This window comes from Thunnus albacares, chromosome 23, assembly GCF_914725855.1.
Source record: "Thunnus albacares chromosome 23, fThuAlb1.1, whole genome shotgun sequence".
Classification (NCBI taxonomy): domain Eukaryota; kingdom Metazoa; phylum Chordata; class Actinopteri; order Scombriformes; family Scombridae; genus Thunnus; species Thunnus albacares.
Window position 1 is genome coordinate 6,363,029 of NC_058128.1, and position 13,592 is coordinate 6,376,620.

General features: G+C 39.0%; 1 protein-coding gene across 1 annotated transcript in view; it reads left to right on the top strand.

Annotated features, from left to right (window-relative positions):
• Positions 1–13,592, top strand: part of lamb1b (laminin, beta 1b) — a 34,886-nt gene that overhangs the window by 2,293 nt on the left and 19,001 nt on the right. Inside the window, exons 3-10 of the mRNA XM_044342935.1 lie at positions 3,458–3,593; positions 6,871–6,944; positions 8,184–8,372; positions 8,505–8,568; positions 9,812–10,014; positions 11,162–11,282; positions 11,962–12,150; positions 13,347–13,523. Of these exons, the coding sequence (XP_044198870.1) occupies positions 3,458–3,593; positions 6,871–6,944; positions 8,184–8,372; positions 8,505–8,568; positions 9,812–10,014; positions 11,162–11,282; positions 11,962–12,150; positions 13,347–13,523 (1,153 nt within the window). The remainder of the gene's footprint in view (positions 1–3,457; positions 3,594–6,870; positions 6,945–8,183; positions 8,373–8,504; positions 8,569–9,811; positions 10,015–11,161; positions 11,283–11,961; positions 12,151–13,346; positions 13,524–13,592) is intronic.

Consider the following 13,592-nt stretch of genomic DNA (forward strand, 5'->3'; position numbering starts at 1 on the left):
ACTGCAAAGAGATATTACTGAGTACTGGAGTCAAATTCCTTGTGCGGACACAGTAAAACGCTTAAATCTGGTTCAGTTTATAAAGATAAGTTTCCCTGCTGCCTTAAAAATGTGAATTTAAGTTGTTCAAAGTTGTTTAATGAGTTGTGAAAGTGTAAAACAACCATTTTAAGTAATTATAAGAAACATCCATGACTTATCTGTACATGTACTAAAGACACACAGCAAGTTCTCATCATATGTTTTTTGTAGTGTGAAGAAAATACACAGATATAAACTTGCTGTGTGTCTTTAATACATGTTAAGAGAAGTCATAGTTATGAAAACAATGCAAACCATGCTGAAGATTAGTATCAAATTCTGTCCTTGCCCCTATACATTCATAATTTAACGAGGTCACTGAGAAAGTTGTCACGTGACGTCTTTGTCCTGACTTGGATACAAACTTCAGCAGCAGGAGCAGCCACAGTTGTAACATCTTGGCGATAAATAAAGATTTTGACTCTTAAAACTTAAATAATGGAAACGGAAAGCACATCTGACTGACGTTTGTCACCTTCACTGAACAGTTATTGATTCAACTTAATACTTTAAGTTAATTGAACTTGTTATCTGTAGTTGAGTTAACTTGACTCAGTGAGTTTCACATTTTCACAACTCATGAGACGACTTTGAACTTTATCTGAAGTTCAGTTGACTCAAGTTTTTAAGGAAGAAGCAAATGAAACCAGCTTAAAATGTATCACAGTGTACCAGAGTCAGACTGGCCATCAGGAGCGCTGTGAGAAATCCCGGTGGGCTGGTCGCTACGTGGGCCACTTGAGCACCATGTGGGCCGCTTCAGCACCACGTGGGCCGCTTGAGCACCATGTGGGCCACTTGAGCACCGTGTGGGCGGCTTGAGCACCTTGTGGGCAGCTTGAGCACCATGTGGGCGGCTTGAGCACCATGTGGGCAGCTTGAGCACCTTGTGGGCAGCTTGAGCAGCAGCCCATTGTACAAAAACAAGAGCTAGATAGATGTGTTGGCGGCCCAGCAGCACCAGCAGTAGAAACGCAGTAGAACATGATCATCACTGCAACTTTATTTAGAATAAATAAATCATGCTAGACATTAGTTTTGATTAAAAAAATTAGGTAATAATTCGTGATTTGTTGTCTTTCCTGTAAATTGTTGAGGAATTTCCAGGCCTCTGCAGATAACAGAAAGTTGGTGAAAATTCATTAAAGTGATATAAAATGTACCAGCTTGCTCTCGGCCTTGAAGATGGCGTTTTTATGACTGTGACTTATTGCATATAGATTCTTGCAAGAGAAAAGGGCCAGTTGATGTCAGTGTTGAAGGGTGAGACCATGATTGTGATGAAAACGGATTATAAATATGATTTTAAAATAATTATTTAAACCTTTTAAACCAGCTTGAGTTCAGTTGTTTCTGCAACTATCGTAGCGATAAAATCAGAGACGGACCAGATGACAGTGTGTCTGTGTATGTGGGAACATATACAGTATCTGCTTGCTGTCTTGTCGAGTGGGAGTGCAGACATTTCCCGTCCACAATGAAAGCGCTGTGTGCCTCACAATCCCCTCCCTGTGTGCATGTGAACTTGGGGGCGAGGTAGGGGATATTCTCCTTTTTATCAAACACCCTTTGGCGACTTCAGCTGTGTGAATGGCGTCCTTATGAAATCACGGACATAGTGTGGGGCCTTTCTGACCCCGAGGATGAGCACAGTCCTCAAGTATGAGCTGCAGATGAGGAGGTGGAGGGGCGGGAAGTGAGCCTCAAGTAGCAATAGACGTTTTTTTTTTTTTTTTTTTAACCAAACGCTGCTAAGTGGAGCCACTTAGCCAGACTCCGCTCACATTTCAACACGGACATAGTTGGCAGGGCCTTGGTGAAATTGAGAAACTCGTCTTGTTTATTCGCAGGCTGCAATATTGTGAGATTTAAGAGAGTGTGTGAACCAGAGTATGGTTTGTATACATGCCAAACCATCTGGTATGCAGGCGAGGCCCCTGCTGTTGACAAAAGCAGTGAATACATTATTAAACAGACACAGTACAGACAGACACACTGGAAACATGATATATACTGTACATCATCAATGTGAATTCACTTCTCCTGGATCATTCTGTGTTTTTCCTCAAGGGCCGGTTCATTATTGAACATGTCATTCAAAAACCACGAGCATTAATCTGCTGTTTTAACAGCCTCCACTCTTCCTCGAAGGCTTTCCACCAGAGCAAACCTTTTACGGACCTGGTTTTGTCATTTTGAAACAGGAAAAGATTTTCTCCAAACTGTCACAAAACTGGAAGCAGACTACTGTCTAGATTATTATGTTGTCGTTGTTGTTGTTGGTTGTTGACGCGGCGTCCCTTTCACTCATCATCATTGTCCTGTATTGAATTGTTTTTTAATGCTGTGTGGTGAAACCAAAGATTATTGTCCACAACATGGACAATAAAGTTCTTAAATAACTTGTAATTCTGTGCTGTAGCATTAAGATTACCCTTAACTGGAACTAAAAGGCCTCATAAAACTTTACAGTTGGCACTGGAGTTGAGTTAATTAGTCAATCAATTTGTAGATCAACAGAAAGTTAATTGGCTACAATTCTGATAATCAGTTAATTAATTTTTCAAGCAATCTTCTCCAATGTGAATATTTGCTGCTTTTCTCTGTCTTCTATTATAGTAAATTGAATATCTTTGGGATTTGGGCTGTTTTTTGGACAAAATAAACAACCTTCAAGACATTACTTTGACAAAAAACATATATACCAAATCATATTTACACCATTTATACATATATAAAGCGTTATGTTTAACATACATAGAAGAAAACGTTCAATGCGTAATTTCTTATAATAATTAAGTCAAGAAACTCTCTAAATACTGGAGAGGTACATGTAGTGTATGAAGAACAGAACACAGTGATCATAATCATAACACACGATTTAAATAGTATTTCTGTTTCACTTAATTTCTTTGTAATTATCAACAATGAATGTTTTTATACATTTTTTTAAACTTTGTGATTGTATCAAACAGTTTTATTTGCAGTTTTGTTTCACATATTAAATCCTTTTACCATAATGTATCATTTTCTTATGTTCTGTAAACAAAATGATTAATCAGTTGCTCAAGAAAATAATGTGCAGATGATTAAATAATAGAAATAATCATTAGCTTCAATATAGCAACTTTCATTCTCCTCCATCAGACTGCCAGACAGTGAAGCGTGATCCATGAAATATTCCTAGCCCTGTTTAAAGTTTACTTTGGATCTACTTTCTACTGACAAAATAATCCAATTGAAAACAGTTGATATCCTGTTTCATAGATTAACCAGAATAATAACAGAGACTGTTTTATGTTTTCCTGTCGTTTTTTTTTTGGTGTGTGTGAGTGAACTGACCCCTTTAACTCTCTCTGTGCTCTCTGTCCATCAGGAAGAGAAGAAATGTTTCGTGTGTGACTCCAGGCGGATGTACGACGAGGACAGCAACACCGTCAGCCACACCATCGAGAACGTGGTCACCACCTTCGGCCCCAACCGCCTCAAGACCTGGTGGCAGTCGGAGAGCGGTGAGAGACAGAAAACACACACATGACAAAAGAATAGAAGAGTGCGTTTATTCTTGAATACAGAAGGGCAGAAGGAGAGAGCGGCGTAGCGTGTGAGCGCTCATTGAGAGTGCTCTCATGGGAACTGGGCTCAGTAATGACTAGACAGGAGATCACAGAGGCACTCGCTGCAGCCAATCACAGCAAAGCTAGGGGGCGGGGCTTACAGGTGTGCTGAGTAGAACAGGTGTGCGGATAAGAAACAGATGTGTGTCATCACTTGAACACACATGAGACCTTTAAAGTGGGGGGAAAAGGAAGTTTGTAATGAGGCAGCAGGAGTTCAGAGGAGAATGAGAAACAGTTTGAAATGATTGTAATTTAAAAAATATTCCAGTTTGAGAATCTTTAAGAGTTTGTAATTACAGGTTTTATTCTCAGTACTGTTAGTGGAAATTCATCTTGAATCCAGGTGTACAGTATAAGCACAGAACTCTTCACATGTGAGAGTCAGTGAAACAAACTTCCTGTGAAATGTCTTATTCTATTGTATGTCTGTCTTCTTGTTTTTTACTTATTTATTTACATAAAAGACAAATCTCCATCACATCACATTTTTCTAAATCTGAGTTCGTAGTCGCAGTGGCCCATTTGAGACTCACTCTTCTATCGAATTCGGATGTTCTCCTTCGATTCCTCTTTTCATTCACTGGTGCTTTTTCACTTTTTTAAGGCCCCTTTACACTTGTGTGATTTTGGGGCCTGAGACGAAAGATGACAACCGTGAGAGAAAGGTGGTCGTCAATCCAAAACGGTGCTCCGAGAAGACACTGTGAGACACACGACTACAAACCAACCAATCAGAATATGACATGAAATGACACAGAATAAACTGGCCAGCACAACAATTTATAAGTGCAGTTTTTTTTAATAAAGTTTAGCGAGAAAACACCAAAATGACACCAAGACAATAACCGTGTGGAAGGTTCTACTTCAAGTTCAAAATTAATTTAAATAATATAGCGCTTTATAAAGAAAACAGGCTTGTGTAAAAGTGCATTATTAACGCCTTAACATACTATTTCCCCCCTTTTTTCCCTGAAGTAGCTTTGAGGTTGTTAACATCAACTTATGTCACACTGTCTGATGTATCTATGTATGTATATGAAGTATCAGCTGTTTCATCAAATGTAAATATTCTAGATGTCCTGTGCATCATTTTATACATAATTTCCCAGAATTCAGCCTTATTTGGCAGACATATTTTTTTTATCTTTGGAAACTCTGGTACACGGTTTTGAACAATGTTTGGTTGCACACCAGTTTGTAATGACTGACTCATCGGCTTGTTAAGGGTTTAAAGGGACAGCACATCAATCACACATGTGCCTTAAATGTATCCTGATACACCTCACACATGAATATAAAGTTAGAGCAGATAAAATAAGTTAGTTTTCCCAACAAAATAGGCTAGATTCAGATGTAAGGAAACTGCAAATTAATTGTGGCAAACAGATGAAATAGATCTGCAAAAATCAGCCTCAAAACAAAACAACATAGCATCGTATAAATATCAACAGTTTCAGTCAATCTGATGTTTTTCTGGCAAACTGTCCCAGAGTCTGTGTGCAAAAAGCAAAAAAGGCCCAGATGTGAGTTTGCTTGTTCCAGCGCTCAGTTGAACTCAGTTGAAGATTCTTGTTTTAATGGTCTCCTCTGCCATGATGGATGCTAGAATTAGTCTACCACTGACATTTGAATGTACAGCATGTGTATGTTTGTGGAGTAGGTGTACTTACCCAACTTAGTGTATTTGGCGCTCCCAGACATGCAAACTAAGAATCCCCATCACAACATCCTTAATTTGAGCCCCTGAAAGAAATCACATTACAGCTGGTTCTTATACTGAATCCTTCCCACATTCGTGCCGCACACACTGTTCCTTCACAGCGGTGGGAATCTGTCAGAGGTGTGAGTCATAGAGGGAGCAGCAGCCAGCAGTGGCAGATGGCTTTGAAACAGCAGGAAGCGACACAATGGCTTTGCTTGGGATTTCCTAATTCCCTCGCAGTAGTCCTGCAGTTCATCTTGGCTTCTGAGCCGGCTGCATCAGCAGATTAAGATATATCATAAGTGCAGCGGTGGGAAGTAGATTTACTTAAGTACAGTTTTGAGGTACTTGTACTTCACTTGAGTATTTCCATTTGATGCTACTTTATACTTCCACTTCACTACATTTCAGAGGGAAATATTGTACTTTCTACTCCACTACATTTATTTGACAGCTTTAGTTACTTTTCAGATGAAGATTTGACACAATGGTTAATATAACAAGCTTTTAAAATACAACACATTGTTAAAGATGAAATCAGTGGTTTCCAACCTTTTTTGGCTTTTGACGTCTTATAAAAAGCAGTGTGTAGTCGGGGTCATATTTCACATGTCTGAGTTGTTAACAGCTCCACCAAATAGGGATTTTTCCCTCTAAACTTCTCACATACTTTCATTTCAATAAATGTTCAAATGATCCAATATTTCACCAACTTTGTTTTTTCTTCTTTCCTCCCCCGTTAATCATCTCACGACCCCTCAGATTTATCTGGTGACCCGATGATGGGTTGAAATGTTTGAGTTGTTCCACCAAATAAATAATTGTTTGAGGCCCAAAACCTAAAGTTTAGAGAAAAGTCTTAAAAATGAACAAACTTTGTGTAGCAGAACTTTGTTTTTTCTTATTTCCTGTAACCATCTGATTTAATATATTTGTTACAGGGCTGATTTTCTGCAAAACGAGTACTTTTAATTTTAATACTTTAAGTAAAATTAGCTGATAATACTTCTATACTAAGTAGGATCTTAAATGCAGGAATTGTACTTGTAATGAAGTAGTTTTACATTGTGGTATTGCTACTTTAGTAAAGGATCTGAGTACTTCTTCCACCACTGGATTTTTAATGACGTAACCCGATTTAGTAAGTAACTCATTTAAAAGCTATTAGCTTGGACTTTACAGACAAATGTAGTGAGGGATTTACGCATAGTTGGTGCAACCCAATCCAGAGCCGGAGCTTAGATTGATTAGATTCATATGTAGGCATGACTAGGAAAGCCAGCTGACTCAGCTGCATAAACATGTGCAGAAAGAGTCTGTAAATATTTGAAAGAAAGCATGTTTAAGTGTGTGTGAAAGTCTGTGTGATGCGGCTGTGTTGGCAGTTTTAATAGTGATTTTTTTTTTTTTTTATGAATGGAAATCAGTAAATTTCATGTGTGACCGTGTTTCCTTTTCACCCCGCAGGTGTGGAGAATGTGACCATCCAGCTGGACCTGGAGGCTGAGTTTCATTTCACACACCTTATCATGACCTTCAAGGTGCCTGTTCTCTCTCTCTCACACACACACACACACACACACACACATATCATACAAATCCTCCCATACCCTCAGCCCGGAGACAAACACAGCTTCGGACAGCTGTAGCGGAGGAATGTGGGAAATTGTTCTGGTCTCAGGAGAGTGGTGGGAAGAGAAGAAGGAGGGAGAGGATGCAGTAAAAAAACGCTGCTTGCTTCTCATCACTGTCATATGGTCAGCTGTGATAATGGACAGCTGGTTTGTGCCTATCATTGACATTTGTAATTACATCATAGTCAAGACACACATTCAAAGACACACCTCACATCCTGTGTCATCCTGTTTTTGAGACTAGACGGCAGAAAAGATCTTACAGCCTCCGCCCTTTTATTGCTTTATATTCAAGTTATGTTTATTATTAACTTACCCAAATCTAGATGAAAAACTGCAGGAAGTTCTAATAACTTAGATTTTTATTGAAACTTGAGTATTTGATACCTCTGTAGCTTTGTTTTTCTGATCATTTACACAGAAATTTGCATGTAAAATTATATAAATGGACATCTGATGGTAAGAGAAGATGCAGATTAGCGATCCTATATTCATAGTCCACAATTAAGTGTTTATACAACTTTTATTTTATCAAAATTGCTGAATTTGATACCACTGTAATGTGGTTTTTTTGATCATACACACAGAAAAGGGCCATGTTGGTGAATATGCTAAGAAATAAGTGATTACTTGAAAGAAATTGAGTGAAAAATGAAGCGAAAAAACATCAAATAAATTTGGTTTTCAGGATCAATCACAGGAAAAAGGAGCTCGTCATCCTGACATTTGAGGAGGAAGATATGCAGATTAGTTTCCCTTTAATAATGGATAATCAAAAGTTCCCCTGATTATTTACACAGAAAGGCATAAGTAGTGAAAATACAATAGATGCAAATGACATGAAAAGGCATCAATAATATTTGGTTTTCAGGTTCAATCAAAGAAAAAATAAATTGACATCTGAGGGTCATTTAAGAGAAGATGCAGAAAAAGTTACCACAACTCAATTTGATACCACTGGAATTTGTTTTTGCATAATCATTAACACATATTTTGGAAGTAAGAGAGGTTTTACAGCATGAAATCAATATAATTTAGTGTAATGAATGAAGAAGCGATAACATTACTGATAACATATCAGATTCCTTCAATAAACATCTAACAAGTCATTGAATTTTAATATATGGTGTTTGTCTTTGCTGACAGACGTTTCGACCGGCTGCCATGGCGATCGAGCGGTCCATGGACTTTGGGAAGACGTGGCAGGTTTACCGTTACTTCGCCTACGACTGCGAGGCCTCCTTCCCCGGTGTGTCGTCGGGGCCGATAGTCAAAGTGGACGACATCATGTGTGACTCGCGTTACTCGGACATCGAACCATCCACAGAGGGAGAGGTGTGGAAGCTTATTTGACTGTCTTTATAGTCTGAACTATAATTTAAGATAAAATACACATATATTATGCATAAATATACATTTTTAGATTTTTTGTGAAGAAACATGATTTTCACCTTGTGTCTCTCTCAGGTGATATTTCGGGTGCTGGACCCCGCCTTTGAGATTGAGGACCCGTACAGCCTGAGGATACAGAGTGAGCTTTTTTTTTTAGCAGCTTTAATATCTACAGTGTAAAAGCTGTGGACAAGTTAGAGAAAAGAGTAATTTTTCCCTCTCAGATTGGTTTATTTTAATAGTTTTTAGAGATCTGAACAGGTCAAATCTTCCAGTAATTCCCAGGAGCGGGCGGTTGGGAACTAACAAAGCTATCACACATTTAATACAACAACAGAAAAGCTTGCATTTAATACATTTAGTACAGTGGCTGAGAAAATCATGAGGCAATAAAAACTAAATCTGGCACATTTTAAAGGGAGATAAACACAACCGTCATGCATTGTGGTGTAGTGCAGAATATAGTTTAACATCCAATAATTAATCCAAAATTAATAGAATAATATTTACAGAATAACGAGCATTGAAAATAATAGTAATGTTTTATTTTATGGGTCTGTAATTTCCCAATAATTTTCAAGAAATTACCCGGATCAAACAGTATAATTTGGTACTAATTATTGGGAATTATAATAATTATATGATGTATGTTTAACCGTATGCTTACCTATACACATATTTTACATTTCTGCATGTTGTGCACTGAATAAAGACTCTGTAGTGATGAATTAAAATAAATTGATCTCCATTTTCCCCACAATTAGTACCAAATTACGCAGTTAAGGAAACAGACAGTTGTAGACAAAAGCCTAAAAGATGAAAAAGCAACACTGCAATACATTTTAGTGTTTCATTTTACCTGAACGTGACCTTTGACCTCCCTGGAGTGTGGGAGAAATTGTGTTGTCATGAACACCTCATAGCATTGAGATGATTTTCTTTAACTTTTATTCATCTATAGTTGAGGTAACAGCGGCCTGTAGCAGAGCTACAGGGGTCAAAGGTCAGACAGAAAGAGCGCTGGACTGGATGGAATTTCACATGTGGAAGCTACTCGGCCTTTGTACACTCATATCCGTCCAGGCTCTCACTTCTTCACTCACACACACATGTCGAGGCGTCATTTGAAGTAAATGGTGAATGCTGTGGGTGTGTGAGCGTCTGTGAAGGACGGCCGCCACCTCCTCGAGGACTGAAGCTCGGGCGAGAAACTTGAAAAAGAGACAATAATCTGCTGGATCTTGTTTAGCTTTATAGTCCTTTGATAATGGGTTGCTCAGATGATCATTAAAGTTGTAAAAAGGTGTGTGTGTGATAAATCTTATCTGATCTCTCTAATCACCTGTGTGTGTGTGTGTGTGTGCGTGCGTGTGTGCGTGCAGACATGCTGAAGATCACAAACCTCCGAGTCAACTTCGTAAAGCTCCACACGTTGGGCGACAATCTGCTCGACTCCCGCGACGAGGTGACGGAGAAGTACTACTACGCCCTCTTCGACATGGTCGTCCGCGGCAACTGCTTCTGCTACGGCCACGCCTCCGAGTGCGCCCCGATGGATGGAGCCCCTATAGGAGCCGAGGGAATGGTACATCCAACGCACGTTCACATTCATTTACATACAGAGATGAAAGAGATGAGAGATTTCAATTCTTCTGTCATTTTAAATTTGTTAATTGTCAAATATGATTTGATACTGATTAATTTATTTTAACCAATAACAAAAAACAAGATATAGATTGAGACCTTGCCGGCAGATAAAACGGGCTTCCGGTCCAATGGGAACTATTGAGGTTTCAGAATATTGGGCCGTTGGACCAATGGCATGGCACCAAGGAGTTAGACGCACAGGTCGATACGTTAAGCATAAAGTTAGTTAGTGAGTCAATTAGCTTAGCTTAGCATAAAGCCTGGAAACAAGGGGAAAGCGTTATCCTGGCCAAAACCACAACATGCTGTTTTTATAGCTCAAACAAACATGATATATCGTGGGATTACTAAACGTTTTGGTGTTAGTAGGCAGATTTTTGAGCTTTAAGACAGAGCCATGCTAGCTGTTTCCCCCTGCTTCCAGTGTTTTTGCTAAGCTAAGGTAATCACCTCCTGCCTCCAGCGCCATTGTGAACACATAGACACGAGATTAATACAGATGAAACGGCATTTCGAGAATAACTAACTTCCGTATCGTGATGTATTTCTGAGTGAAACAGGATAGACAGATGGGACAGTGTCGGGAGGAATTTGATTTGAACGTTAAAAAGCGGGCGTGTCATAATGAATCTCAGCTCTGTGCCGCTAAAAGTTGAAGATTGATTGATAGGTGGATGCCATGATATTATTGGTTGAAATTGATTGGTTCAAGCCTACGTAAGCACATGTCATATTTTGTTTTACAGGAAGAAAACACAATTGGATTTTGATACAAAGAAATTTATTTTTTTGTATATTTTGGCAATTTTTTTGCATTGTTAAACAGGTGCACAGTATGACTGGGGATATGAAAAGGGCATTTTCTATTTCATAATGACTTTAATTTGGATTTTGCCATCTCTCCCTTGGCAAGAAAGCAAATAAGTGTATTTCCTATACAAAAATATGCATATTTGGAACTAAATCCAAATTAGAACCAGCTATTGTTGCCAACCTCATTTATGCTATATGGTACTTGAGTCAGTATTAATTTATTTCTGTGTGTGTGTGTGTGTGTGTGTGTGTGTTTGTGTGTGTGTGTGTAGGTCCATGGCCGCTGTGTGTGTAATCACAACACCAAGGGACTGAACTGTGAACGCTGTCAAGACTTCTACCACGATTTGCCTTGGAGACCTGCAGAGGGACGAAACACCCACGCCTGCAAGAGTGAGATCACACACACTCACTCATAAATGCAGATCTAGTTCTTATCTTTTAAGGCTCACCAGTTCACCCTTAAAAGGAATAGTTTCATGTTCTGGGAATTTGCTTTCTTGCTGAGAGTTTGATGAGAAGATTGCACTCTCATGTCTGTATGCCAAATATGAAACTGCAACCTGCAGGTGATTAGCTTAGCTTAGCATGAAGACTGGAAACAGGGGAAAACTGCTAGCCTGGTTCTGTCCAAAGTAAAAAATTAAAATAGAATTTATCTACTAACATCTTTACAGCTCAGTAATTAATATTATATCTTGTGTGTACAAAAATCGAAGTGTAAAAATGATTTGCAGTTAAACAAACGAGTTACCTTTGGATAGAGACATGCTAGCTGTTTCCCTTTGTTCCCAGTCTTTATGCTAAGCTAAGCTAATCATTTACTGGCTCTAGCTTCATATTTAGCTTACAAACATGAGAGTGGTATCGATCTGCTCATCTAATTCTTGGCACGAAAGTTAGTAAGTGTATGTATTAAAATTTCTATAAACTCTTCCTTTAATAACTTTCTTTTTTTATTTACAGATATAAATAAATACTTACAAAAACATGTAAAATACATGATTAATATATAGTTAACAAGAGTAAATCATATGTATATATGTATATATTTTGTCCTCTTCTTTCTCAGAGTGCGAGTGTAACCATCACTCCACCTCGTGTCACTTCGACCTCGCCATGTACATGACGACCGGGAACGTGAGCGGTGGCGTGTGCGACGACTGCCAGCACAATACGATCGGCCGACAGTGCGAGCAGTGCGCACCCTTCTTCTACCAGCACCCCAATCGAGACCTGAGGGACCCCAATGTATGCGAACGTACGTCACCCTTGCGTCACCTCTGACCCCTGAGCGTCCCGATGCTCGTTACGTACCGGTGTCCTCCTCCAGGACATGTTTCTGCTTTAGACAAGCACCATCTGGAGCTGCACGCACCAGTTGTGTTGAAGCTTTTGAAGTGAAAAGCAGAAAGTAGCCGTTGTTACAGAGTGTAATTACCCACTAAGCACTAGGTAGAAGTGGAAATAGTGCTTTAAAATGAAATACACCCTCCCCCTCTTTCTTCCTCTTTACAGGACCTGTCTTTTAAATTACACACTTCTTTTGCAGCTCTTTGCTCTTCATTATCTTGTCCTTTCTCACTCACAGATAACTTCATGGACCTGTAATGGTATTTTAAGATAAGCTAATGCATTTTAACCATGTTAGAAAATAAGTATCTCCAGTTTAGATGGAAACTGTGGAGGCAGATGCTGATTTTTCTGGACTGAAAGTGAACTGATTACAGGACTATCTGGTGATATCTTTCAACGTGTTTCCACCATTTGTTTTCTTTCTGTTCCCCTTGTCCATCATTTTGTTCCAGAGTGAGATATTTTGATATTTCCTGACCGTATTGACTCTGTATATTCATGATCCCTAGTGGATGGATGTTTTTGGTGACCCCCCCTGACCTTTTTTCTAGCTTCACCATCAGGCCATTTTTTTTGCCTTCTTTTACACATCAAATATATGAATCTACTTGGTAGATTTGCATGAAATTTTGCGAGCATGTTCTTCTGTTTTTTACACTTTTTGAGTTTTTCCTCCAGTGCCATTCTCAGGCCACAGCTCACAATATATTTCATAAGCTAAGTGATAGATTTCAGAACAGAGAATAGTCACAGCCAACAAAAGAGTGATATCACCCTCTCAGATTGTTTTATTTTAATAGTTTCTAGAGTCTAAAAAGGGAAAACTTCCCAGTATTTCACAGTAAAAAGCAAAAGTCAGACAGTAAAAAAACCAAAAAAACATTTTGTCTAATAAAAATATTTTTCTTCTTCTCTCTAATCTGTCTTGGGAACAGCCCCAGAATATGAGCCAAATACATTTTGATGATCTCATGTTTTTTTTTCTTGCATTCTTGTATCAAAACCATCGGTACATTTGTAGTTTTGTAGATATCACTGAGCAGATTCTCTTATTTAAGTAACAAAATAATCGTATCTAATACAATTTTCATGTCTCCACAGCGTGTAACTGTGACCCATCCGGGTCTCTGCAGGGGGGAATATGTGACGCGAGGACGGACGTGGCAGCCGGGCTGATCTCAGGCCAGTGTCGGTGCAAAGGCAACGTGGAGGGAGAGCGCTGCGACCACTGCAGACAGGGACACTATGGTCTGGGACAGGGACCGCATGGCTGCCTGCGTAGGTCACAATTAATAAGACTACACTTGAGGCCTGTGTTACACCTGAATATCTTCATTTCTTCAACTA